Source organism: Lepidochelys kempii, chromosome 3, assembly GCF_965140265.1.
Source record: "Lepidochelys kempii isolate rLepKem1 chromosome 3, rLepKem1.hap2, whole genome shotgun sequence".
Taxonomy (NCBI): Eukaryota; Metazoa; Chordata; order Testudines; family Cheloniidae; genus Lepidochelys; species Lepidochelys kempii.
The window spans coordinates 100,207,763-100,235,726 of NC_133258.1; the positions used below are offsets into that span (position 1 = coordinate 100,207,763).

The following is a 27,964-nucleotide window of genomic DNA, read 5'->3' on the forward strand; positions in this document are numbered from 1 at the left end:
CTCTCCTGAGGATAACACAGAGAGATAAAGAATGGATGTTGTTTGAATGCCAGCAAACATATACTGCAATGCTTTGTTCTACGATGATTCCCGAGTACGTGTTACTGGCCTGGAGTGGTAAAGTGTCCTACCATGAAGGACGCAATAAGGCTGCCCTCCCCAGAAACCTTTTGCAAAGGCTTTAGGACTACATCTAGGAGAACCGCAAATGCCAGGGCAAAGTAATCCTTTCACATGCTTGCTTTTAAACCATGTATAGTATTTTAAAAGGTACACTCACCAGAGGTCCCTTCTCCACCTGCTGGGTCCAGGAGGCAGCCTTGGGTGGGTTCAGGGGGTACTGGCTCCAGGTCTAGGGTGAGAAAAAGTTCCTGGCTGTCGGGAAAACCGGTTTCTCCGCTTGCTTGCTGTGAGCTATCTACAACCTCCTCCTCATCATCATCTTCTTCGTCCCCAAAACCTGCTTCTGTATTGCCTCCATCTCCATTGAAGGAGTCAAACAACACGGCTGGGGTAGTGGTGGCTGAACCCCCTAAAATGGCATGCAGCTCATCATAGAAGCGGCATGTTTGGGGCTCTGACCCAGAGCGGCTGTTCGCCTCTCTGGTTTTCTGGTAGGCTTGCCTCAGCTCCTTCAGTTTCACGCGGCACTGCTTCGGGTCCCTGTTATGGCCTCTGTCCTTCATGCCTTGGGAGATTTTCACAAAGGTTTTGGCATTTCGAAAACTGGAATGGAGTTCTGATAGCACGGATTCCTCTCCCCAAACAGCAATCAGATCCCGTACCTCCCGTTCGGTCCATGCTGGAGCTCTTTTGCGATTCTGGGACTCCATCATGGTCACCTGTGCTGATGAGCTCTGTATGGTCATCTGCAGCTTGCCACGCTGGCCAAACAGGAAATGAGATTCAAAAGTTTGCGGTTCTTTTCCTGTCTACCTGGCCAGTGCATCTGAGTTGAGAGTGCTGTCCAGAACGGTCATAATGGAGCACTCTGGGATAGCTCCCGGAGGCCAATACCATCGAATTGTGTCCACAGTACCCCAAATTCGAGCCGGCAACGTCAATTTAAGCGCTAATCCACTTGTCGGGGTGGAGTAAGGAAATCGATTTTAAGAGCCCTTTAAGTCGAAATAAAGGGCTTCATTGTGTGGACGGGTGCAGGTTTACATCGATTTAACGCTGCTAAATTCGACCTAAAGTCCTAGTGTAGACCAGGGCTATGCCTTTTACCCTTTTCTGCCACGAACAATCTGGGTGTACACTCTGAGTTCTCACTCAGATTCACGGAGAAAAGAACCGCCCAATGGCTTATTTCTCTGCCACTTTTGACCCTGTTGCCCAAGGCTTACCCCCCTGCCTGCGTGCTGTGGCTTCTGCAGCGCGCCTAGTCCAAATGTCCGATTCCCTTGTTCTCCGCTCTCCTCTTACCCTCCTGGTCCCTCACTGACCTCACCCTGCTCCAAGACTCTGCCCCAGAAACTGAGAGAATCCTGGGTTGCCCAGAGTTGCTCTCTACATCCTGATTCCTTTTGGCGCTCGCCTACTGGCACCTTTGTAGCCCCCTTTTCACTCTACCCATCTCTGGCCGCCCTGCTACACGGTGTTTCGCATGTTGGAAAGAGGGGATGGTCTCTGCTGTAACAAAGACAGGATGGTGGGCCCCCCCATTTTAGCTCTTTTGCAGCCCGCCACTGTGCAGCCTGTACCATTTGCCAAAGCCATAATATTTACAGGTAAACCTGTAAAAGTGGCCCAGGGGTTCCGGGGCCTGCCTCAAGCACTGTTCTTGTACAAATGCCTAAGTGTCAACAATATGAATTTATATTGGTTATGGTATGTTTATTCTCTGGTTGGATTGAAGCCTTTCCTTGTCGCAAGGCTGACTCACTGTCTGTTGCCAAATGTCTGTTAAATCATATTATGCCTGCCAAGGGAATTCCTGCTACTCTGTCCAGTGATCGGGATACTCATTTTACTGGACAACTTGTTCAACACCTGGACCGTGTATTACATATCAAACCCCTGTTGCACTGTCCCTACCACCCACAGAGTGCAGGTGCAGTTGAAAGACGAAATGGTGTACTTAAGAATACGCTTGCTAAAATTTGTGACTCTACAGGATTAAGCTGGCCAGTAGCCTTACCATTAGCCCTTATGGACCTGAGATCCACTCCATCCCAAAGGCATAAATTAAGTCCCTTTGAAATTGTTATGGGACGCCCTATGCGAGCTATGACTACCATTACTCCCGTTCCAGATTTGAACTTGACTCACAGTGCGCTCCTTCCCAGTATTGCAAGGGACTAATGCAAGCTGTAAATCACTTCCATTCACAGGTTCGAGCAGCCTGGCCCACGGAACCCACCTCCGACACTTGCCACAACCTCGAGCCAGGTGACTGAGTCTACGTACGGCGCCATCATCGAAAGCATGCCTTGGAGCCCCGGTGGAAGGGTCCTCATCAGGTACTGCTCACTACACAGACGGCTGTTAAACTATCTGGCATCGCAGCATGGATACATGCTTCACAGTGTAAGAAGGCACCATCCCCAGAGAACCAATCATCACCTCAGGACAACGCAGAGTCAATTTTGACTCCAGAAGAAGACGTAGAGGAACAGTCTGCAATACCTTACAATCTACGCTGTTAGGGGGCTTATTCCTTCACCCACTTACTTCCCTGGTCCTTCTCGCATGAACAGAGAGCAACAATACCCGAAATCCAAAGGTGCAAACAATTCGATGTTTATTGGGGTGAACTTCCAGCAAGCATGATTCCAGTTTCCTTCCTTAGTGTCCTCCTTCCCAGCTCTGACACCACAGAGCCTTACACCTGTGTCCCTGTTCCCATTCCTGCCCTTAGCAAAACATTATTCCAATTTCCTTACCCCCATTCCCTGTTCCCATTTCCCCCTTTAGCAAAACATGATTGCAATTTCCTTACCCCCATTCCCTGTTCCCATCTCCCACACACCCACCCCCACTTCCTCATTGACTACAGATTATATAGTAAAACTTGAGTTCTGCTTAGCTATACCTTAACCAATCATTTTCCTGAAATTTAACTAACCAATCCTAACATATTGTAACATGATTATGTAACCAATTATATCCCACCACCTCAATTAGTTTACACCCAGCAAAATTAATTATACAGCAGACAGGAACAATCACAGAACCAGAGAGATTATATAGACAAACAATAGCAAAGTGGGAACTATAATGACAAAACAATACAGACGTGAGGATTTCACATCCCAGCTATTGATAAGTGAGTTCTTGCCAGACAGGATGCTATCAAACTAAGTTTCCTTTTACATTTTCTAGACACTTCCCTTTCTCTGGAGGTGATAGGAATACAATCCTGTCCTGATAGTGCCTAACAGCCCAATAGCACTTTATTTCAATGTGACTAGTTTGGAATGTGAGGATGTGACTGTTCGCTTCCCAGCTTATGGCTGCCTCTGTTGCTTAGCCAAAGGCCTGAGCCTAAGCACAGGGCCTCAGACTGTCACAGTAAGAGAAGACCCTTACACCAGCAGATAGTGATTTTGATTCTTTCTTTTATACCTCTATAATTAGCCAAGTGATAAGAATACACCTAAATTCTTAGAGTATAGGCCTTTACAGACAGGCCTGAATATCTATATCCTAACACACGCTCTTGTAAGGGTTGCCAGAAGCAGACGACGAACAAAAAAAAAAAAAAAAAAAGCAGTAGCGAGCCTAGAGCCTACTGCCTGGTGGGCATAAAACTGTGACTGCGGTTCCCTCAGTTGAGGTTGTCAGAACCAGAAGAGCCTTGCCTCCAACATGCGCCTCTGCCTGTTCCTTGGCTGCTGGTATCTTACGGTCTGGGGAGACCACGATGACAATTCTTTTATCCAGCAGCAGGTGTGGATAGCTCAGACCCTTAATATTTCTAATTGCTGGGTCTGCAGCCACATCCCAGCCCACTCTCAAACTGGTGTTCCTGTCCTGGCTATCCCACTCAAGTCCCCAGACCTCACTGGAGGGCCTCGTCCGTTTAACAAAATATGGAACAGCAATGACACTTGGGAAGCGGTGGGAATAAATGCATCTCAGTGGATAAGTGTGGTGGAGGGAAAAGGTCATCGGTGTTGGGTGTGTAATGGGACAGGGTTGAATCTGGGGAAAAGCCGTTGCCTTCAGCATATTGTGGCCAATGATGTATGGGATTATTCAAACAAAACTAAAAAGTGGCGGGCCAGGTAGGGAGTTATGAATTTTTTTCTCAACCTGGGATCAAACAGAGAAATCACTCATGTTCCCCCTACAGTAACCTTAGTGAAATCAATACAATCTTTCAACGTCATGCAAATAACACCACTCCTAGTAAGGAGAATTACCCTGTACCCTTTGGGGGATACTACTCCTCCTTTGCAAACACCTATATGACAAATGGGTGCAACCGACCCTTCCTGGCCTTAATAGGCCATCACTGGGTGTGTGGGACCAGACCTTATACCGCACTACCAGCTAATTGGTCAGGAATCTGTTATCCCGCCCGACTCTTCCCACAATTCCGAGTGCTAGGAAGCTTCCCTCGAGAACGCCTCTGCAATTTCAGGCAAAAAAGAAGGGACTTAACAGATGCCCAATGGTATGTAAACAACATAAGCCCCTTAACCTGGGAAGAGGCCATTGGCAGTTCCTTAATACCATTGGGGGAGTAATACATAATGCAAAAAGGCTGCTAAGGTTACAAGCAGTAGTTGAAATAATGGCAAATGAAACCGAAGAAAGTTTAAGAGCCCTGGCCAAAGAAACAGGGGCAAGCTGACAGATAGCCCTCCAAAACTGTCAGGCATTGGACATAGTGCTGGCGGCAAAAGGAGGGACTTGTGCTCTCATTGGAAAAGACTGCTGTGTGTATATACCAGACAACACCAATGAGGTAATAGATTGTGCTAGCCACTTAGAACAAATCACATATCTTCCCCACAAAGAGCCAAGTTCTGTATGGAGGCTAAGTAACCTTTTCAATTTCTCTGGCATAGGAAACTGGTTGTTTCAGGGAGCCCTAACTCTCCTGTTTGGAATCCTAATAATTTTTGTATGTTTTCAGTTACTTTCCTGTTGTATCCAAAATTGTGTCAGGCATGCTACACAGATAGCTGCCCCAAACCAGAGTGCTAATTTGATTATTTTAAATATCACTGATGAACAAAGAGATAAAGAACAATTGATATGTGGAACCCAGTCATTGTTGGTCATTGTGTAGCTTGACCAAAAGGAGGGATTGTGAAAGTAGAATGAATTATATTGAAATTATAATTCATTAAAGAAATGCTACTTGAAGAGTTTGTTGAATATAGTTGTCAGGAAGAGAAACATTAAGGAGTTTGAGACAATGGGTCCTCAAACTAATTAACTTAGAGCTCCTACTGAGCTAGGAGATTGGTAAACGTTAGTATGCAAATAAGATATGTATGTATATTTGTCAGTTTCCGCTTTCTTTTGTCTCTTATGTTAAATTGGCTTTGGCTTAGCTGTATAAATAAGTTATCTTGAGCCTCAGAGAGGGGCTCACATCTGGGTGCTTTAGCAAAGCGCTTGCTAATAAACAGAGTGGTCTGACAAATTATGTGAGTCCTGAATCTGACTTTGACAGTAAGTACAGTATTCATTATAGGGTTTGCCCATACTCTTGTCCAAACTGTCTTCTCAAAAAGACCCATTAGGTTCTACTGAAAGTTCAAAAGCTGTCTTTTCTAGTTCACTTGTATACAGCTTTGATGCCACAGTATGAGAACTCTAACCACATCATAAAAGAGCTGATAGGGAATATGGGATGGACTGGAAACAAGCAGGGAGGATTTTGTTTTATTCAGATAACAACATTAAAATGGTATCCTTTCCAGCAGATGCAATTTCCAGCAATGTAGAAAATGGTGACACTGCAGAACAAAGGTTTAATGCATTTATATGGAAAAAAATCAGTAATGGAACAGCTTTCCATGGGGTAGGTTCCATAAATTAGGTTCTCAAATCCATGAATATGCACCACAGCCACTTGCAAGCCCAAGCCCATTTGTCTGCATATCCTTCAGACATGCACAAGCTGATAAAAACCCATGCAAATACAGTAATGACCCGACTTTGAAAAGAGCTCAACATCCAGCAGTAGTTATTGAAGTATGATTCTAAAAATATTGACTATCCCATTGCATGACACACATAAACCCTGTTTTAGTCCAAGCCAACATCTCCCCTATGAAGGAACACTGGACTCCCAAGACCAACCATACTGGGTCAGACCAAAGGTCCATCTAGCCCAGTATCCTATCTTCTGACAATGGCCAATGCCAGGTGCCCAGAAGAATGAACAAAACAGGTAAACCAAGTGATCCATCCCCTGTCACCCATTCCCAGCTTCTGACAAACAGAAGCTAGGGACACAATCCCTGCCCATCCTGGGTAATAGCCATTGATAGACCTATCCTCCATGAATTTATCTAGTTCTTTTTTGAACCCTGTTATAATCTTGGCCTTCACAACATCCTCTGGCAAGGAGTTACACCATGCCCTCAGTTCCCACATAGTCATGTTCTCTTGATATCTTCTGATAAAAATGAAGCATTTGATTTTATACTCACCACTGTATTTTCCTGTATTGTATTCTGCCAGTGTGTGCCCTTAGAATGCAAGGACATCAGGGCAAGAATCCTCTAGTTGCTCTGGCACAGCTCTCCAGTTGTGTAATACCAGGTATACCAATAGTGCTAGAGAAACAATTTTGCCAAACTTTCTATTGAACTGACTTATGTCATCTTTAAGTGTTCGGTCTTTCTCCCCCCCACAAACCAGGATATACACAGGAAGAAGGAAGGATGCCATGCAACAACAGTAAAGCACCCGAGGAGCAACTTTCTTGTAACACTGAACAAGAAACTGTATTAAAACAAGGAAAACAGCATTATTCCTAAACTTACTCTGTCCCTCAGTCTGTTTAAATGCAGAGCTTCTGCTTAGACCTTCCCGTCTGGCTCCCTGCTTCAGATTTAAAGGAACAGTAAGTACAGATATCCTCAAGGAAAGGGTCTCCTTGTATGTTTTGCGTTTTTTCTGCTTGTTCCCTCTACTTTTAGTCCCTTCATCATACCTCTCCCAGTGACTAGAAATGGAAACCTGAAAACTGAGAGAAGCATGAAAATGTGCCTTCACTTCTTACTATCCCAATCAAGGTCCCTTGAAGTCACCTTACTAGTTCTGGTTTCGCCAGTAGGGTGGCACACAGGAGAGCTGTTAAGAAGTCTGAAAAAAAGCAGCGTAGGCTAAAGTAATTGGATTTTACCACTGTCGACTACTATAAAGGATGTGTCTAATGTCCCAAAACAAGGCATACTAGGTTGGCTCTATTGTGACATTGCATTGAGGTGACTGTAATACATTTGGCAACCGTGACCTATGTCAGGTGACTATGAAAAAATCATCTAGTTAGTTCAAGATTCACTAGTGCGTTCGTTTTCAACCTTTTTTCATTTGCAGACGCCTAAAAAATTTCAAATGGAAATGCAGACCCTTTTGGAAATCTTAGACATACAGGTTGAAAACCACTGTTCTATGGTAAAGACAACCTCTTGTGGATCCCTTAGACATAGTCTGAGGAATCCCAGGGGTCCGTGTACAACAGGTTGAAAATCACTGCACTAGTGTAACAAATGGGTGACACACAGGAGGGCTTCCAGCAGCTGGACTTTATTTCCTGGCTGCACTCACTTGACGTAGGTCAGATTGCAAAAGTTCATGCCCCCGTCATCTGACAGGTTAATAACCCTAAGCTCCAAAAGACATAACCTTCTTTTGGGTGGAAAGGAGTGGAACAAAGTATATACTCCATGGGACTCTTATTTGGACAGCATCCACTCACCTCCGGAGGTTCTCAGTGATTTTCCCCCGCTGCCCTTGTAGGTAAAATGGCTCTGGCAATGATGGCTCTTAATGTACTCCCCCAATATGCAGGAAGCACTTACTATGACTGCTTCCACTGCAGCCCAGCAGATACATCTGAGCTGTTTTTATATGTATGCTGCCACACAAGTAACTTGGTCTGAATTTTCAGGGGAAAGTTATGTGGAGAGGGAGCAGGAATTACACAAGGGGAGAAAAAAGTTCAGGAGAACCTGGCCTTTTATCCTCACGGGACTGTGCCCATACTTAGCATCTTTGTGGGGCTAAGGGAGATTTAAAAAAAAATCAAATTCTGTCAAGAGAACTTTGTAGATGTGAATAGCTCTTACCTCTGGAAATCTTAGTGGTTGCTTGCCAAGTTTTCCAGAAGTGGCGGGCTAGTGATTATGGATGCCTAACTTGACATGCTTTGATGAGTTCTGATTTTTAGAAAGTGTGCTAAAAGAATCAGTCTCTTTCCGGGTATCTCAGATCGGGTCTTCAAAAAATGGAGGCACCAAAAAATAACTAGTCACTTGAAAACCTTGGCTGTTGCTCAGAAGCCCTCAATTTTGTGGTTCTGGCTTGCGTGACTCAACAGTGTTTTAACACTTGCTAGACTTGTTGACAGCAACATAAGGCTGTTAAGTTCCCAAAAGGAGTAAGTTTGTTTCTTTCAGATTTTATCCCCTATCATCAAAATTGTATTTGGACTATACACTCCACTCCCTGAACAGACTCAGGTAGCTATTTTCAGAGATGGGGAGTTAGATTTCATAGTGGGCAGGCACACCCTTGTTATCTCTTGTGTGTGCATTCGAGTGCATATCTAGTGCTGATGCACAAAAGTATCTTCAAGGGACTGCAGAGATGTGAGCTATGACTATGTTCTGGTTTTGTCTGTCCCTTCCAGATAGTGCAGGTCCTGAGCCTTCCTATTACAGGACAAATCATACTGATTGGGTGACATGAGGCAGGGAGTGGGTTCAGGAAACCTAAAAAGGCTTTTTAATAATAGTTACTGGAGCACAGGGGAGGTGTTTATAAACCTGTCACTTAATGAAGATGTATCCATCCATCTACTACAAAAGGATATATTAACACTTAGAAGGTTGTTGCATAAATATCACAAAAGTTGGATTTTAAGGTCTCTTTTAAACCACTGAATTTAAAATTAAGAAGCTATAGCTATAGTAGAACAGCAACAGGCTGCAGCAGGGTGTACTTTCCTGAAGGACAGAGGCCTTCTACTTCACAATATACCCAAGGAACATATTGCCGTGTAATGCACACCACAGCAGGGTGTGCCACTTAACACCTGCAAAAAAGCTAGAAGTCTGGCACTCATAAAAGGCTCTGAATTAACAAGCTTGCCATAGTTATGTAAAATTAAACAATAACGAATACAAAATACACAGTTAATGGGGTTATTCTGTTGCATAGACTCAAGGACAGGAAAGTGACAACTGCTGATCTGTGCTTGTGCAATTGCTCTTTTCAGTGGGTGGAGGAAAAGACCCCACCCCACACACAATGGTAAATAGCTTCCCTTCTGTTATAAATGGGAGAAATCTGACCTCTGCCAGTCAGAGGGTTGAGAGCCTGCCTTCCAGAGGGAGGTACCTGTTCCATTTTGGTGAGATCCCAGAGGGCAAGGTGTGTGGCAGAATGAGTGTAAGACCGAAGACCTCAGCTGGAATCATCTGGGCTCCTTTTTCAAAAGGACAGGTAGAGTGTTTCCAATTTTTCTAAAATGTGTTTATAAACACTTATGTTTAGGGGTTATAGATTGGAAATTATGAAGCCACTACTGTCTGTGACTTTTGTTCCTGGTTTCTCTTTGTCTCATTCTCTTTATTAGAAAGGGAGGCATAAAGAATATGGAGTAAGCTACTCGTTTAGCACAGCTTTCCACAGCTCTGGATGAGAAGGCACTTTCACCCATGTCAGTCCCAAAGGCAACACTTAGCATTGTTTTGTTCTTAGTGCAAATGTTATATTTCAAAAAAGTTCTGTTAAATTCTGTTTGGTTTGAGCAACTGAAGCACAAGAGAACTTCTTCTCTGCCCACACCAGCTTTGTAGATCTCAAAACTCCCTTATTAATATTCTCCATTTGTCATGAACATAGTTTTCATTCATGGATGAGCAAAGAGTAGGGTTAAACATAATTACACTAAAATTGTTAGCAATTTACATTCTTTATTTGTGTAATATGGGAGTTCTCCTAATCTTAATGGGATCTTGTAAGGGAGAGTTCTGGATATACACCTGCCCGAGCACATTGAAATTACTGCAGTCATGCTTATTTCAATAATTAGGCACAGCATACACAATGCCTCTGATGTGATTATACTTGCTTCCAGATTATACCCTCCACCATCATATATGTAATAATCTGCTTCCAAGAATGAGGTTTAGTCCTTTAATGATGAAGATGGTAACTTCCCCCCTCCTCCTAACACACACAGACATGAGGTTCATGGCAGTGACATAGGAAATAAATAAATACACAAGTAAAGAGAGCATACTGGTATGGAAATATTAGCTCATTAACTTTTGTGATGCAATACTATTCAAAAACATAACTAATACAAAGAAAAAAGAGCTGGTTAGAAAACGTTTTTCTGCAGGAAAAAATGTTTTCAGAGAAAAATTAAAAACTGAAATATTTCAGTTCTGAAGTTTTGCCACTGTGTCTCATGTGAGTTGTAATTCAGGTGTATCTTGCTCCTGTTCTCCTCTACAAGCCAGGCTCCCTGGTCAGACTACACCTCCCATAATGTATCACAGTCTCCCCTCAGTGGCATTGTAGGGGTAGGAGGCTGAGGCATCATGGGAATCAAGCGGCCATAGTGCATCACGGAAGATGAAGTCCAGCAGGGGCCTGGCCCATAGATGAGAATAGCGGCACGAGGCACCACAGCAGCACTTCACGAGTGAAATGTCTTGGTATTCAGTTTTCGGGGGGAGGGGGTGGGGCAGATAATTTGAACAAATAAATTGTTTAGTCTAAAATGCAAATTTCCATTGAAAATCAGGGTCTGATGGAAATTTTCAATCAGCCCTAGTATGTTTAGAAATTCCTACCTTGATCAGCTTTAAGCATTCCAGTGGCAAAGCTGACCACTGTCTAGGTGGCCTTCCGATATAAACAGTATGACTATATGACTAAACAGTGTTATATAGAAAACTAAATTTAAGTCACCTTATTTTCAGGGGTGCTGAGCACCTGCCCTTCCAGTTAAAAATCAATGGCAGTTGTAGGTGTTCAGCACTTTTAAATATTAGGTCCTCTTTTGTAAGGCTTTCCTTCAGATAAACTTACTGCATCACCCCCAAGCTGAGCTTTTCCTTAAGAAAAACCCTGCCTTCTTCAGCCTGCTGTAAGGGCATGGTCTTCAGTCCCTTTTTATTCAGCTAGCCGCATTACCCTGTGCTGTAGCCCAGTTCAGCTTTGTCTCAGAAACAAAATTACACACACTGGAAAAGAAACAGATTCTCTTTCCAACCTGGAATGTGCTTGCTCCTGGTACCAGCACACTCTCTTTCTACGCTCTCCATTTCCAAACTGTAAAGTGCACCTGAGGGTGAGGGCATGACTTGTAGTTAGCTGTGGAGACGCTCATTCCCCTTCTACATGCACTAATAATTAAAGTAACATACCCATTTATTCTTTTTGAGAGTTATTCCATTTCTGCAATCCATTCCTTAGAAAACCTTACCCCAAGTATCACAAAAAATTATAATGTCTAGACTGATACAAACATGTAATACATAACGTTCTGCTTTGGCTGGGCTGCTTGTACTCAGAGGCGTTAGCTGGACTTGCTTTTCTTTCTCCCTTTCTATTAATTAGCCTACAATATGTGATGTGTAAGGAGTTGCAGCCTCTGGGGTCCCAAGTCCCAGAATGAATGTGTATAATGTAAGGCCAGATTTTCAAAAGAGCTCAGCCTCCAATGTTCCAAGTGCTTTTGAAAATCTGGCTCCAACGGTGGCAGCTGATCACTTTCAGACATGATCATATCTCAAACACACACAAAAAACCCCCCCCGAATAACAAGCAAGGAATTTAAAGTGTGTGTGGAGTGGAATCTGTTAAGCAACATTGAGAATGAAATTCCGAACATTTGCAAGTGTGAATATCAAAGTGTTACACTGCAACGGGGCCAGTGCGTGCTCCACCCCTTTGAAAATCAGATAAGATTCAACATTTGCAAGTTATATACACCCTCTTGTTTCTGAGCATAAGTGAAGCCACTAACTGATGCGTTTAAAAAGAAACTTACTCTATGGGGGCAAGTTATTTCATATTTGCCTATTTTAGGGTTTCTTCCACCTTCAAAGGGGAAAAATTACATTTCTCTTCTAGCCCAGTTAGGTGGTACCAGACATTGATGGAGACAGAATATGGGAGTAGATGGAACTCTGGTCTGATTCAGCATGGCTGTTTCTCTTATGACATAATTTATTGGTATTAGAATATAGCTCTTTCATTTTAAATGTGTTTGTTTCAAAAACTCATTTTAGTGTTAGATAAAGCTTCTCTTTCCACTGTGAAATAGTTTGTAGTAGAAAGATAAGAACATAGAGAGGAATAAACGATGGAGACTTTGTTTTGTGTTTCTGGCACTGGACTGGTACTCAGGAGACGTGGGTTCAGGTCATGCTCTGCCACAGACTTCCTAAGTAACCTTGAGCAAGTCATTTAATCTTTCTGAACCTCAGTTCCCTGTCTGTAACATGACAGTACTTCTTTTCTCCCACTTTTTGATCTATTTAGATTGTAAACTCTTCAGGGCAAAGACTGTCTCTTACTATATATACGTACAACTAATAGAAGGACGCACCAGTGTGATTAGGGCATTAACCTAGGATTTGGGAATCCTGGGTTCAAGCCCCAGCTCCACCACCCACTAACTGTGTGACCTTGGGGAAATCACTTGGACTCTCAGACCCCCCTCTGTAAAATGGAGGTAATAGCACTTCTCCTCACAGGGTGTTGTGACAATAAGCCCATTAAAGATTGTGAGGTGCTCAGATACTGCAGTAATGTGGACAATATAAGTAACTAATCTTAGCTGAGGCTTGTAGGTGCTACTGTAACTAAAATAATATATTTTATTAAGGTTACCTGGACTTCTCCCTTGAATCCAGGTGTCTTCTGACAATGATTCGTATCCTAGCTGGCATGTTCCGTTCTCATTTTCCACTGCAAACAACTGAGTCCTGCAAGTCTTGCTCATACAAGTAATTCTCATTCACACACATGGTTTCATTGAATTCAAAGGGATAGCTCCGATAAGCAGAGCTCATAAACATGAGTGGAGCCTTGCATAATGGTGCCCTGAATCTGGAGTGTCAAACTTCTCGCTTATTTCTATAATAAAGAACGGAGTGGTGTTATCAGCGAAGTGCTGCAGAAAGGACATTGCTGAATCCAGGCACACGGGAGCTATTTAAAACTGGCTGTTTTGTGCCTTTGAGGCCTCCAGCAGTCTCTCCTCCCTCATGCAGCTGTGCTGTGCACTTCAAAGACAGCTGGGCTGCTTTAAAATGTAGCTTGTACTTACAGCACTACTTTGGGACCAGTCAGCCAGTTCCCATTTCAACTTTTTAATTAAAAGTCAGACTGTAAAATAGCCCAGCCACAGCTCTGTGCTGTTGCTTGGCTAGAAATGTAATTCTCCCCTCTGAAGCTGGGTTACTTCAGAGGAACCAGGAGAGAAACTTCAAAGGCTGCTGTGTCCCTCCTCCGGTCCAGCCGCCACGTTTCCCAAGCAGTCGGCCTCTGACAAACCTTTATCTATAGATATGAAGAGGAGCCAGTTTACCTTTAAAACAACTCACCTCCCATTAACGTCAGTGTGAGCTACACATGTATCAGGCAGATGGACTGGGCGCAATACAGCAGCTGCTCTCTATGGCACAATGAGTTCAGTTTCAGTCTCAGAGCTGGCTAATAATTATTTTAAATGATACTTTGAAAAGGACATGATCATTTTCTTTAATAGGCAATAGAAGAAACCGTTACCCTTACAAAGGATAAAAATGCTCTGGTGAACCTGTAGTGAACGTTTGTTTCTGTATTGTTAACATTCCCTACATCCAGAACTGTTCTTTTCCTTGCATGTAACTAACGCCTTGTCTATACTGCCACTTACGTCAATGTAAGTTATGTTGCTTAGGGGTGTAAAGAAAGAGTGATGTAACTTACATCCACTTAACACGGTGTCTACACCATGCTATGTTGGTGGGACACGCTCTCCCATTGACATAACTTCTGCCTCTTGTTCAAGTGGAATAATTATGTCGATGGGAGGGCGCTCACCTGTCAACTTATCGCATCCTCATCAGACCCACTAAATCAACGCTGCTGCATCGATCACAGCAGTGCCGATGTAGTGGGGGATGAAGACAAATCCTTAGATAGAAGCTTTCAGTAATTTCATATCGAACAAAACGTATACAAGACGACAATGATTTTTGCTTTCAGTTGTTTGAAATGACCAGAAGTCATGCTTGAGAATTCCTAGGCCAGGTTGGATATGAAAAAGAGATCAATTTTGTTAGCTGATAGAACTGTTTAAACACAGAGAATGGCTGAAAATTACCATTACCTGAAAAATTAGAATACAGGGCAATTATTTTCTTCTTTCGAAATAGATTCTGCTTGATGCTTGTAAACTAGTTTTCAAGTATCTGGGCTCCCTTAAGGTGCAGTTATGTGCACCCATGGATCTATTACAGCAATTTATTTTCTGTGCCCTATTTCAACTACAGCCCCGATCCTGCAACTGGGTCTGTGTGGGTGGACCCATGCAGAGCCTGATTCATTTCAACATGGATCAGCTTACAGGATAGGGATCCACATTTCTTTCCTGAATAGATTTTTGCCTCCTGCACTTACATCAGAACAGACGAGGTGATATACTTGTTTTTCTTCCAATCAAATTATTTTAGAGCAGCACATTTGCACATAATGTAGTGTTTAATGTAAATTCTGCTCCAAAACAGGTTTTTCTCTTACGTAATTACTCAGGTACTTGATCTGCCTGACTTATTATATTTCTTATTAATAGGCACGGGAAGGAGTGGAAGACGGGCCGGCAGTGGTGAAGGAAGCTGGCCTGATTGATAAACTAACAGCCCAAGGTATTTTTCAAATGGAAAACACAAATTTAAATACAATTAACATTATCCTTTATAAACACACCAACAAGTACGCAAGCAATGCTCTGGCATCTTCAATGAAAAAAAATGACAAATGTTTAAATAAAACCAAAACACTATGTTTGAAAATTTGCAGAAAATTGCAAAGTACCTAAAAATCACAGAAGCTGTACAAGTTTTGTGCTCACAATTTTTTGTCACCCGAGAGGATTTCTTAAGTGTTTTGAGACTCTTACCTTCTTCATGCAAATTGACCCAGAAGCCCCAATTCTACCCTGCCCCTCCTCTTGGCCAGCAAAAAGCATGTACTTATTTTAGATTTCTGATGATGTCATCTTAGCAGATACTCACTTCGTATGTCCAAAGGTAGATTTCCCCCCCAATCACTTACTGTGAAACTTTATATTTTTCGAAGGCTGGCCTTTCAAATGTGTGTGAATTAAAAAAGCGGGCTTAAGCTGAAAATATGTTTCCCATCCCCACTCCTCCAAGCTCAAAACCACTGGAGAGATGTTCTTCAAACTTTTCTGGAGCAGAGGGAAGCTGTCTAGGTCACAGCCCCGATGGTGCTTGGGAGGCTTAGAACTCTGCTGAAGCCTTGCAGAAGTAGCAGAACCCAACCTTTATTTGGTGTTGAATTAACTGCTGCCTCCCCATCTGACAGAGCGCTGCCTTGTACTTGTACACTGCTGCCTACTTGGTACTTATATAGCCCCCATTGCCATAGTATCCGAGTGCTCTACAGTCTTGGATGTATTTATGCTCACAGCACGTGGGAGGTAGAGAAGTGCTATTAGCCCCATTTTTCAGCAGGGGAACTCAGGCACAGACCAACAAAGTCACTTGCCTAAGGTTACACAGGCAGCCTGCAGCAGAGCAGGGAATTGACACAGGAGCAAATCTAGGACAACACTGTAACCACTGCACCATTACGAATTATTATTATTATTGGTATTACTGCAGCACCTAGGAGAACCAGGACTCCATTGAGCTAGGTGCTGTACAACCACAGAACAAAACACCAATCCCTGTCCCCCAAGAGCTCCTTTCCCTCTAAGCTAGCAGCTAGTTCCTTCCACACCTGCCCTTGCTGACCATCTCTTAGCTATTCTGGGGGGTGAAAGTTTGCTCTCCTACACATACCTCTGGAAGCCATGCTAGTAATAGCAGCATAAGCTCCAGCCTCCGGATTTTCAGAATGGTAACCGAGGCAAATGGGTGAGTTGGGTTAGGAACTGCTCAATAAGGAGCTAAAGAAGAAAAGCAGAGTTATAGATTAAGCTGCAAACAATAAATACACCTAAGCATAAAATAGTTTTGCAAATGACATGTGATTTACTCCGTATTACCTGCTACACAATAATGTTCAATTGTTTTGAACAGGAAATTTTAAATGAAAAATGTACTTCCTTGTGACCTTTAACTTTTTTCCACTGTGCTAACCCCAGGGTGTGATGTTAAAGATTATGGAGCCTTGCAGTTTGATGACATTCCCAATGACAGACCATGTCATAATGCAAAAAATCCTAGAAGTGTTGGGAGCGCAAATGAGAAGCTAGCCAGCGTTGTGGCAGAAGCGAAGAAGAGTGGAAGAACCTGTTTGGTAGTTGGCGGTGATCACAGGTCCTTTGTTATACTTGTCTGTATAAAAGCATGAATGGCTTTCAGAGCTGCACAGACTACCCAAATGAAAAGCCAGTTCATTTTTAGCTAAGTTCTTTCAGTTCAGTTTCAATACTAGCAGTTATCAGTTAAATCTGATCAAAAGCCTTTTCCCATGCCAACATCCCTTTAAAAAGATTGGTAGAAGAGATAATCAGCCTTGGAGTTTTATGTAGATTTGGGTCCTGATCCTATAAACACTTATGCAAGTGCATAATTTTACACAGTGCAAATAGTTCCAGTAAGGGAGGGGTGGGTAGTTAACGTGGCTGTTCACCAAAGCACCGATCCAGCAAAGCACTCAAGCATGAGCATAGCTTTAAAGAATGTAAATGGTGTTGGGATTCCCTTGGAGATCTCTTCATTCAGCTTCCCAAGAACTCAGTTCGACTCCAGATTTCGTCACTCAGGTATCGTAATTTGGCATACAGCAATGCTACGCTGAGTTGATCAGGGAACATCACAGCTCCAAAGTTATACAGAAACTATTTCTCTTTGTACACATTCACACATGGCATTACATTTACTGGACGCTGCATCACTCACTTTAGGATCAGATTGGTTAATCTGTAGGAACCGATCCCAGTACCACATGTTCTATCCACATGCTGTCCATTTTAGACTTTCTCTTTCCCTCATTCTCTACATTCCTAATTTACTTTGTCCCTTGTTATCTAGTTCATAGTAAATAGTTCCCTGGGTGTTCTACCTCTCATTTTAGCTAACTCACTCATTGTCTTTTTAGCCTACTGACCTATCTACTTATCTTATTTAGCACAAATGTCCTGTTTTCAGCCTGACGATTCATTTACCTCCCTAATCCTATATTCCAAAGAATGAGGTCTCCACACAGATGTTAATTACTTCAGGCCAGGTCTCAACAACAAAGAGTCTCATTCACTTCATTGGGACTATTCAAATTGTGCCTCTTTAAGCACTTGAGTATACCCAGCAGAGTGAAGGGGACAACTCATGTTCTACACATGCTTGAGTGCTTTGCTGGATCAGAGCCCAAATGACCATTCTGGACCAGGGCATCTCTGTAGTATGTGAACTCGCTAGCCATGTTCCTGCCAATGTTCAAGAATTTTGCCCTGTGTGTCTGAGAGAGTGTTGACCCCCGAGCTCAACTCCATAGTACACAGGAAGCCAGCCACACCCTTTCCTTTTCCAGCCTTCCTCTTCCTGGCTTCTCCCCACACAGAAGAAATATAGCATTCCCAGCGCATGATGAGCCTTCCTTGGCTGCACAGTGGGCTGCAGATTTTCAACGTCAGAGAATGTTTTCCAACAACAAATACTTTTACAAATAAGTTTAGCATGGTGCTGTGAGAAGGAAAATATCTTGTGTGCTGTGCCATGTAATGCCTGTGTTTACACACAACTCTCTGTCTATTCAGCTTGGCAATTGGAAGCATATCTGGCCATGCAAAGATTCACCCAGATCTTGCTGTAATTTGGGTTGATGCCCATGCTGATATTAACACTCCATTGACATCATCATCTGGGAACATGCATGGGCAGCCAGTGGCTTTCCTTCTAAAGGAATTGAAGGACAAGGTAATACAATTGCCATCACCTCTTTACATTGCAACTATCTTGGAAACTCATCCTAAACAGATGTGGGTTTTTGCTCATCCTCTTCTCCCCCTTATTACTATTGTAACATTTAGAATTAGCAAGGGAACCTGCCCACCTATTTCCTCATATTGGGACCCCTTTTTCCCCATGGATCACCCATGGCTCCTGTGGGCAAGAAGTCTGGTAGTCCCTGCCCTGAACCCTTGGGGTTAGCAAGGGGCTTCAAAGCTCTGCCACTGGTCGGGAGCCATGGTAAAGGAGGATCTCCAAGGACCCAGTGTCCTATGGCTCTGATTTGGGGGCAAGGTTTGAAATTCAGCCTGCTCTCAATCCATCCAACCTTTCTACACTCACATTTTGGGCTTTTTAAGAAGTCAAGTCTTATTCTTCACCCTCCCCCTTTGAGGAGGAGGCTGGTTGTTATGGGGATAACCTAGTAAAAATAAAACCTCTTTTGATCCTCTGAGATGCCTGATGTTCCAGGATTCTCGTGGATAACCCCGTGCCTGTCTGCTGAAGACATTGTGTATATTGGACTAAGAGATGTGGACACTGCTGAACAGTGAGTCTAGTTCCTCTCTCAGTAGTGCTCAAATGCCACATTTCCCTTGCCTAAATGGATGTGGAAAAGTTGTGGAAAAGCCCTGGCTGGGATGATTTAACTGGGAATTGGTCCTGCTTTGAGCAGGGGGTTGGACTAGATGACCTTCTGGGGTCCCTTCCAACCCTGATATTCTATGATTCTATGATGTGTGGTGTTGTTGCAGACTGCAGAGTAGGTGCCTCCTTGACCAGTGTGAGGCTTAATGTGATGTGATTTGGAAGTAACTGGCTAGGCAGTAATACTGCAGAAAAGAACTGGGGGATGGGGGGGAGGGAGGATATAGTGGATCACAATTTGAATATGAGCCAATAATGTGATGCAGTTGTGGAAAAAGTCTAATATTCTGGGGTATATTAACAGAGTGTTGTATGTAAAACACAGGAGGTAATTGTCCCGCTCTACCTGGCCCTGGTGAACCCTCAGCTGGAGTACTGTGTCCAATTCTGGGCACCACACTTTAGGAAAGATGAGGCTAAATCAGGGTGTGTCCAGAGGAAAGCAACAGAAATGAGAAAAGTGTTAGAAAACCTGGCCTCCAAGGAAATGTTAAAAATAAAATGTGTTTGTTTAGTCTTTGAGAAAAGAAGACTGAGGGGGGATCTGATAACAGTCTTCAAATACGTTAATGACTGTTATAAAGAGGATGGTGATCTATTGGTCTCCCTGTCTACTGAAGGTCGGACAAGAAGTAATGGGGCTTAATCTGCAACAAGGGAGATTTAGGTTAGTTATTTGGAAAACTAAGTATAAAGGATAGTTAAGGACTACGACAGGCTTCCAAGGGAGGTTGTAGAGTCCCTGTCTTTGGAGGTTTTTAAGGACAGATTAGACAAATACCTACCAGGAATGGTCTAGGTTTACTTGGTCCTGCCTCAGCCCTAGATTTCTATGATTCTATGATGGGAGAAAATAAAGCAGAAAATAGGCCCACCTTCCCCAAAGACAGACAAAATCTGCAATATATAAATCAATAACTGCAGGGAGCAGACAGTATCTTTAAATATCATCTTACCTCAAAAGGTCATGCTACATTCACCAGAAGTGATTTCCCTCCCCTCCTCTCATATCTGCTTTCTCCACTCATGTTCATGAGTGAAACATGGGGGGAAAATCCAGTGACAGCAAAAACTTCCTCCCAAACTGCTCAACCCCTTTTTGCTGACTGAATGAAGCCTGCACCCACAGCCATCAACACCTCTTCTCTACCTTTGGCTCTCTCCTCAAACCAGCTGCTTGCTCCTCTCCTGTGCTGAGGAGTCTCTCCAATTTCTTCAAAGAGAAAAGATGCAATCCAGCAAGAACTCTCACCTTCCTGCCCATCCCCTACTCTGTACATTTCATCTTTTTCACCCCAGTCTGACTCACAGGTCTGTCTCCTCCTTGTCCTCTAATACCCAATCCAACCTCTCTACATCATCTCTTAGCTTTCCCTGCTCTTCTTTGCCTCTTCTCTTATCCTCACCCACCCATCTGGTTCTTTCATCTTCAATCATCTGCTTCTTCAATCAAAAAATATCTTTGATCAACTGCTCCTGCCTGTCCAGCTATTGCTCCCTATCCTTCCCCTGTTTGCCTAAACCAGCATGTGTATAATAAATACATACATTTTAAATCCAAATTTAAGAACTTAAATATTGATTTGTAGGCATCTAAATGGTGACTTAAGGCATCCAAGTTCATATTAACTAAATACATGTTTCAAATATAACCAATATAGATTAGGTGCCTATATATGTGCTCAGATACCCAAGTTCAAAAATTAAGCACTTGAATATAAGCAGAATACTTTACCCCCCACTCTTGCCTTTATAATTCATTCATCTGGTTGATAATTTGTAAGCAGAATTAAAATGTAAAATTTACTTAATATTTGTACTATTTGTTCTCTGATGGAAGATAAACATTTCAGATGTCAGTATATTTACAAAATGCTGAAAAAACAATGTACTTTTAGTTGCATTCATAAGCCGTTAATGTGTCTGCCATGTCTCTTTCAGCTGTATTCTGAAATCTGTGGGTATTAAATACTATTCGATGACTGAAATAGATCAACTTGGGATTGGGAAGGTGATGGAAGAAACACTTAATTATTTGCTGGCCAAGTAAGTAAAGAAACTATTTCATTTTTTTTTAAACAGAATAAAAATTACACTGCAACCCATGCACAAAAATGATCAGGTAAATCACCCCAGAATTTTGAGATCCCAGTCAGTCACTGGCGCACTCCAGGGATGCTGAATAGATACCTGCCAGGACAGTACAGCAAAATTGTTCTAGGACAGTGGGAGAAGAGCTCCTCTATATGTAATAGGACTATGTGGTTGTGTTAAAGTTCAACAGATCTAAGAGAACACGGCACATTTTGCCAAATACTCATGCATATAAATCAAGCCCAATTTATGTACTGTCAATCTGAACACAAAGATCAGAGAAACAAAATTTGTGCCTTGACAGTTACAGAAGACCCACTAAGTATTGTTGATCATATTGTCAAAGATCACTTCAAAACTCCCCTGCATGACGTACATTTAAAACACAGAGGGTTTATTTTAATGGTATTTAAATTGGTGTAATTTAAAGTTTGATGTGAATACTCAAATCAGCCCCACTGGCTGCTCACAACTGTGTCCAAGTCTCTCTTTGGCACTGGATGACTACAAAGGAAGTCATCAGGCACTGTTCTAGGCCCCTGGGTAATTTCAGAGGCCTCTAGTGACTTCATGCCATGTACTTTATGGCAGGGACTCTTTTTGTTCTGTGTTTGTACAATGCCTACCACTATGGGATTCTGGTTCATGACTGGGGCTCCTAGGTGCTACGGGAACACAAGTAATAATAAGTGCCTCCATACTGGCTCTAGGTTCTTCCTCCCACCCACAGATCAAACAGAGCTAGGCTGCTAGGGCTTCCCCCACCTGCTGCTACCGTTGGAACTCTCCATCCTGGGGGCTACAGTCTTATGGGGGGTAGTAAAAGAGGGTAGTAGTAACAGGAAGGAGTGATAGGATGAAATTAAAAAAAAAAACAGCACAACTTTAGGCGGAATTCAGGGAAAGCTTTGTCCCAAGGAGATTGTAAGACTAGAACAGTCTCACATCGGGAAATGGTGACAGCATCATCAATTTAGCTCAAGTTTGTTCATTTTACTCTAGTGAATATATTCTAGGGAACATTCCTTTACTGTTAGCAGGATAGATTAGAAGACCCTATTGGTCTCCCCCATCTCTAGTTTTACAGCCCTAATGTACATACTAGATGCTTTATAAATAAGGCTAGGTTTTAGTCATGGGTACTTTTAGTAAAAGTCATGGACAGGTCATGGGCAGTAAACAAAACTTCACGGCCCATGACCTGTCCATGACATTTACTATATACCCCTGACTAAAACTTGTGGGGGGGGAGGAGGGTGGCCTGCTCAGGAGGGCACCACAGGTGCTGGTGGGGCAGGGAGTTGCAGCCCAGGGGGTGCCATGGTGCTCGGGGGGAAGGAAGTTGTAGTCCAGGGGGCACCATGGAGGCTGGGGGGGCGGGGGAGGTTTGGTGGGGCTGGGGCAGGATCCCTACCCAGCTTCTGGGAAGTGGTGACCCCCCAGCTCCATGTGCTGCCTCCGCTCTGCCCCAAGCCCTGGTTCTGCAGCTCCCATTGGCTGGGAACTGTGGCCAATGGGAGCTGTTGGGGTGGTGCCTGCGGGTGGAGACAGCACGTGGAGCTAGGAGCTGAAGGATAGGAGTTGCTGTTGCCCTTCTGGGGAGCATCCCCCGAGGTAAGCACCTCCACGCACCTCAACCCCCAACGCTGAGACTCCCCACACCCAAACTGCTGCTGCTGGGGGTCTGGGTGGGGCTCGAGACTGCTCCAGCATTGGCTGCTGCAGAAGTCACAGAGGTCACGAAATCCGTGACTTCCATGAAAAACATGGAGCCAATTTACAATCTGTTCCTTGCTTAACTGTGATGCCGCCCAAGGCAGAATGTCATTCCATAACTTTGTTATGTGGCACAAACGTTTTCTAAGTGGGACACAAGAAGTCTGAATCAGGGGGCTTAAGTTTTTTTCATTGTTCGTGAAGAACATTTTCATAGGACCACTTTACAGCTTTTCTGAACATATGTGTTTAATTTTATTCTCTTGCTTTCCACCAATAAAGTAAGAAGAGACCAATTCACTTAAGTTTTGATGTTGATGGCTTGGATCCCTCTCTGGCATCAGCTACAGGGACCCCAGTTCCTGGAGGAGTGACTTTGAGGGAGGGTATCTATATAGCAGAAGAACTTTATAGAACAGGTACAATAAACATCTGAAAATTCTTAATATAGTTTTAGATTTAACATTTATAATGTCTACCTTCAGCATTTGAAGTGTTATGCTGAGGGATTTTCTAACTTTGAGGTACATATTGGATTTTTTCACTGCTTTAATATAAGAGGAATTCACAAATCAAATAAGAGAATGTGATATTCAGTACTGCAAGAATACTCTCCTTCATAGTAATAATGTAGGATGAAGGCTGATGAGCTCACAGTTTAGCTGTGGATGTCCAGAGTAAAGCCCAATTTAGTTCTTAGTCTACAGTTAAAACTAGGTGAGCATTGCCTAAGGCCTTGTCTACACTAAAGGGAAAAGTTGATCTAAGCTATGCAATATGAGTTATGTGAATGGATCCACACTACGCGACGTCGACAGGAGACACTCTCCCATCAACTACCCTTACTCTTCTCGATCCGATGGAGTACAGAAGTCGATGGGAGAGCAATCGGCAGTCAATTTAGCGGGTCCGATTTAGCGGGTCTTCACTAGACCTGATAAATCGACTGCCACTGCATCGATCACTGCAGCTTCAATCCTCTGGTAAGTGTAGACAAACCCTCAGCCATACCTGTCATTAAAACTACAATAGCTTGTGGCTCTTGAGTAGGAGAAAGAAAAGGAAAAGAAAAAGAATCCCATTTGCCATGCTTTACTTGGAATAGGTAGTGATACAGATCTGGCAGAGCGCCCACTGCTGAATACTCACTAGACTCCTATGTTTGAAATTCAAGTACTGGATCGTGCATGCTATTAAGCCCACTGAGTCTGAGAAACAGGATTCTCAGGATCTCTTCCAGTTTTCAGACTCCCTGAATGGTACCCCTTTTTGTAAGTGGGACCCCATCATCCAAATGCAGTAGGCTTAAGACCAATGCTGAACTACCACCCCCAAGTCTCACCAATAACTTAACATACCCTTCCCCCGACACTTCACTCAGCAAGCATAAGAGACTTAAGATGCATGCAAAAGTAACAAAGCCTTCACAAACATATCTCACCCTCCTTTGTCCTCACCAGGCGGAGCCCCTTTGGGTTTTGGTCACTCCTTTTAGTGTCCCAAGTCCTTCCTTTCTCCTGCTCAGTCTTGTATTCTTGTCCTGGTCACTGAGAGGCAGCTGCTAAGAACAGGTCATGTCCATTTATAACTTCAAGCCCCCTCTGACATGTGACCCTCCTGGTCTCCCCGTCAGGTGATCAAGGCCCTCGCTTAGGTGATCCATTTTTTGGTTACAACTCACCAAAGTCCAGACTGGAAAAACTGGTTTCTTGCAGCTTGCCACCTTCTTTAGCATACCCATTGTATTGCCAGAGGAAAGTCATTCAGTGTTTACAGCCCTTGACTGCTTTGCAATGTACACTATCACCACCTCTTGGAATTCCAGTCCAAAATGAAGGCAAAAAGACAATAGGGAAGGCACAATGTTGTTGTAGCGGTGTCAGTCCCAGGATATTAGCGTAACAAGGTGGGTGAGTAATATTGTTTATTGGACCAACTTCAGTTGGTGAGAGATACAAGCTGTCAAGCGACACAGAGCTCTTTTTCAGGTCTGGGAAAAGTACTACAGCTAAATACGAGATCAAACAGTTTAGCATAAGTAGTTAACACATATTCTAAGGGCCCATTCAAATCTACACTTTCAGGAATACTTTGCCCATGGCATTCTAAATAGTGAATCCACATGATCTCAAACCAGTGTACTCACATCTGGTAATATCACCTCACCTCTTTGCCTACAGATTAAAACAGCATTAGGATTGAAAATTTAATCAAAGCAGAGAAAGTATCACTCCCTCTTAGTGTAGGAAAAGAAAACAAAAGTATTGCTGAAGAGTGGAGCTCATGAAAATTAAAATTGGAGGGGACAGAGTAGCGACTTAAATAGCAGGTTTTGCAGACCTAGATGTTCTGGAACCAAAGGTTCAAATTTCCTCAACATCTCCTCATCCTTCCTTCAGAGAGATAAACTACCATATAGCTTACTCTCTGTGAAGGGCTTTCGGGAAAGACCTTTAACTGAGGTCCTGTCTGCTCTCATAGCACATTTTGCATGAATAGGGATTTACTGATGTCCAGAGACTAAATTTTCCATGCTGTACCTACTGGGTAGCACTCTGGTCTCTGCATAGCTACCACCACAGCTACCTGTCTTTTAGTAGCATTTAATTTGTGAAGTGCTTTGTCAATTCATTGGAACGCAGGCGTTCGATAAAATGTAAAAAAACGGACACAAAGAAGGTTAGAAATTACATGCAACTTTGTAGTATGGGAGCCCCAACAGGCATAGAGCTGATGCAGCTGGCTCCTATGACTTCTTCTTTACACCCTTTGGCTCAGATGACATATTGGGGGTGGGACTGAATGGGTCCTGGGCAGGGAGGGGGGAGTATCCAGAACATTCTGCACTTTGGCTATGCCTCAGGTAGTGTATGAACCCTTGGGGACAAAGCTACCTGGTTCAAATTAGAGTAGCCCCCCAATGATGCTTGAGGCTGAGGATTAGAGTCAGAATTAGCTCTCTGATATCAGCTCCTTGTTGTGGTGTCCAGCAAAGATGAGCACAGTAGAATATCTGACTCTAAATATCTGCATCCTACACTGGGAAAAGGCACACTACTGGTTGTCTTCTTATACGAGCCTTTGTTAATGTTGATAAAGAACAAAGACAAAATCCCAAAGGGGAAAAATACATCCTGCTTTGGAACTCTGTGGTAGTGAGTTTTGAATTTCTTGACCTGAAAAGAAAATTATGTATCAATTGAAATTTTTCTCAGTAGAATTGTCATTTGTTATTGCAGGGTTGCTATCGGTAGTAGATATAATGGAGATCAATCCAGCTCGTGGGAAGACACAAGAAGAAGTTAACACAACGGTCAAGACAGCTGTTTCAATTATCTTGTCCTGTTTTGGTAAAGCACGTGAAGGTTCTCATAGTTCCAGTTACCGTATACCCCAGCCACAAAAATCCATCTGAACATATACAGTTATGTTCCAAGAAGTTTTTCAGTCCTAAAGTATAATATTTTGTTAATGACTGTTGCTTACTGAATGACTTTGGTAACCTCAAGCACAAAAATAAGCTTTTCGTTGAAGCTCAGACACTAATGAGACAGTAATTGTCACTCATGCTAATGGAGGCTGGTGAAGTAAAAAGTGTCAGATTTGCTCATGCTGTTTTCTACTTTATAACAAATTCTAAAAGTCAAGTCAAATAATTTATTACCACCATTATGCAGTAAATCACATTATTACCTCTATTTACTTACCTTGTTTTCGTTACTCTCTATAAAGTTCTTGGTTCGTTAAAAAGAAAGTGGACATTTTTCTTGTGCACTAAACTAAGTTTTCTGGAAGAGATTTCAAACTGTTAGTACTAGATACTCCTTAAAAAACAACCCCCTATGTAGTAAGTAACATTACTTTAGCTCACCTTCTGCATTACTAAAACTTGAGTCAACACATCCAACATGTTATCTTACAAATTAAAAAGAAATTTACATTTTAAAATACCAAATAACTGGATTTGGGAAATAGTTTTATAATGGGTATGTAGGTTTCATTATAAATGAAATATTAATTAACATTATATTGAAATTTTGCAGACAGACTAATATACAGATGTGCTCTAGGCATTATTTTGGGGAAGTTCTATTGCCTGTGTTCTACAAGCGGTCAGAATAGAGGATCACAGTGGTCTCTTCTGGCCTCAGAATTTATGGCTCTATGAAACCATGGAACGGGAATGCACCATGTAAGCTCCCTCTGGTGGCTAATAACTAAATTGAACTTCTTTCAGAGACTGATCTCAGTTAAGTCAGATGACTTTGGCATTACAGACAGTTGTTCAAGTCTTACTAGATGAGTTTTCTTTGATCAAATACATTATATACAAAAATACCTAGGGTGACCATATTTCCCTAAGGGAAAACAGAATACTGCCTGGGGTAGCCCGGGCCCCCCCTACCACCACTGCTCACCTGACCCCTGCTTCCCCACCTCCACACGGGGCTGGCGTCGCCGCTCGCCCACTCCCCTGCACATTCCTCTGCACCTCACTTCTTTGACAGAAGTGGGCATTTGTCCCATTTGCTCTTGCGAATTGATCAAGTTGGCAAGAGCAAACAGGACACTTGCCCACTTTTGCCAAAAATGTCAGGACAGCTGGGACAGGGCTTAAAAAAGGGACTGTCCTGGCCAAACCAGGACATATGGTCACCGTGAAAATACCAGATAGTTAAAAATAGTCAACCATGTGCATGCCTCTGCATTCTCCATGCTGCCTCCTACACAGAGAACAATCTCTCAATGCTTACGCATCAGGCCCTTCTATCGCCTCCCACAAATCTGATTATTCACACCTGCTGTGTTTGCCACAAACATTAACCCATGTTGCCATTGTCTTGGCAGCTGAGGGTCTCACCTTCCGTTTTAAAATCTACAATCAGCTACCCACATGTAGGACTGAAATTGTACCCAAACTAGGCTTGCTGTGATAGTAATTTAAAGCATGAGCAAAAAAGCGCAACTTCTAACCAAAAATATTCAGTCCAACGTAGGCAATATTAGGCAAACAATCATTTCTTTTTAGACCACTGATGATTAAGATAAGAGATTAAAGGACTTTCACATCAAACAATGCTGGTATCTGTTTCTGTTGGTCAGGTACCTTATTACAACTGTCTAGGGCAGCAATTCTCAACCCGCAGCCCACGGAATTAACA

General features: G+C 42.9%; 1 protein-coding gene across 1 annotated transcript in view; it reads left to right on the forward strand.

Annotated features, from left to right (window-relative positions):
- Window positions 1-26,217, forward strand: part of ARG1 (arginase 1) — a 108,892-nt gene extending 82,675 nt beyond the window's left edge. The window contains exons 2-8 of the mRNA XM_073336667.1: window positions 14,999-15,071; window positions 16,538-16,712; window positions 18,152-18,311; window positions 18,800-18,894; window positions 20,934-21,038; window positions 23,085-23,221; window positions 26,042-26,217. Of these exons, the coding sequence (XP_073192768.1) occupies window positions 14,999-15,071; window positions 16,538-16,712; window positions 18,152-18,311; window positions 18,800-18,894; window positions 20,934-21,038; window positions 23,085-23,221; window positions 26,042-26,217 (921 nt within the window). The remainder of the gene's footprint in view (window positions 1-14,998; window positions 15,072-16,537; window positions 16,713-18,151; window positions 18,312-18,799; window positions 18,895-20,933; window positions 21,039-23,084; window positions 23,222-26,041) is intronic.
- The last annotated feature ends 1,747 nt before the right edge of the window (window positions 26,218-27,964 follow it).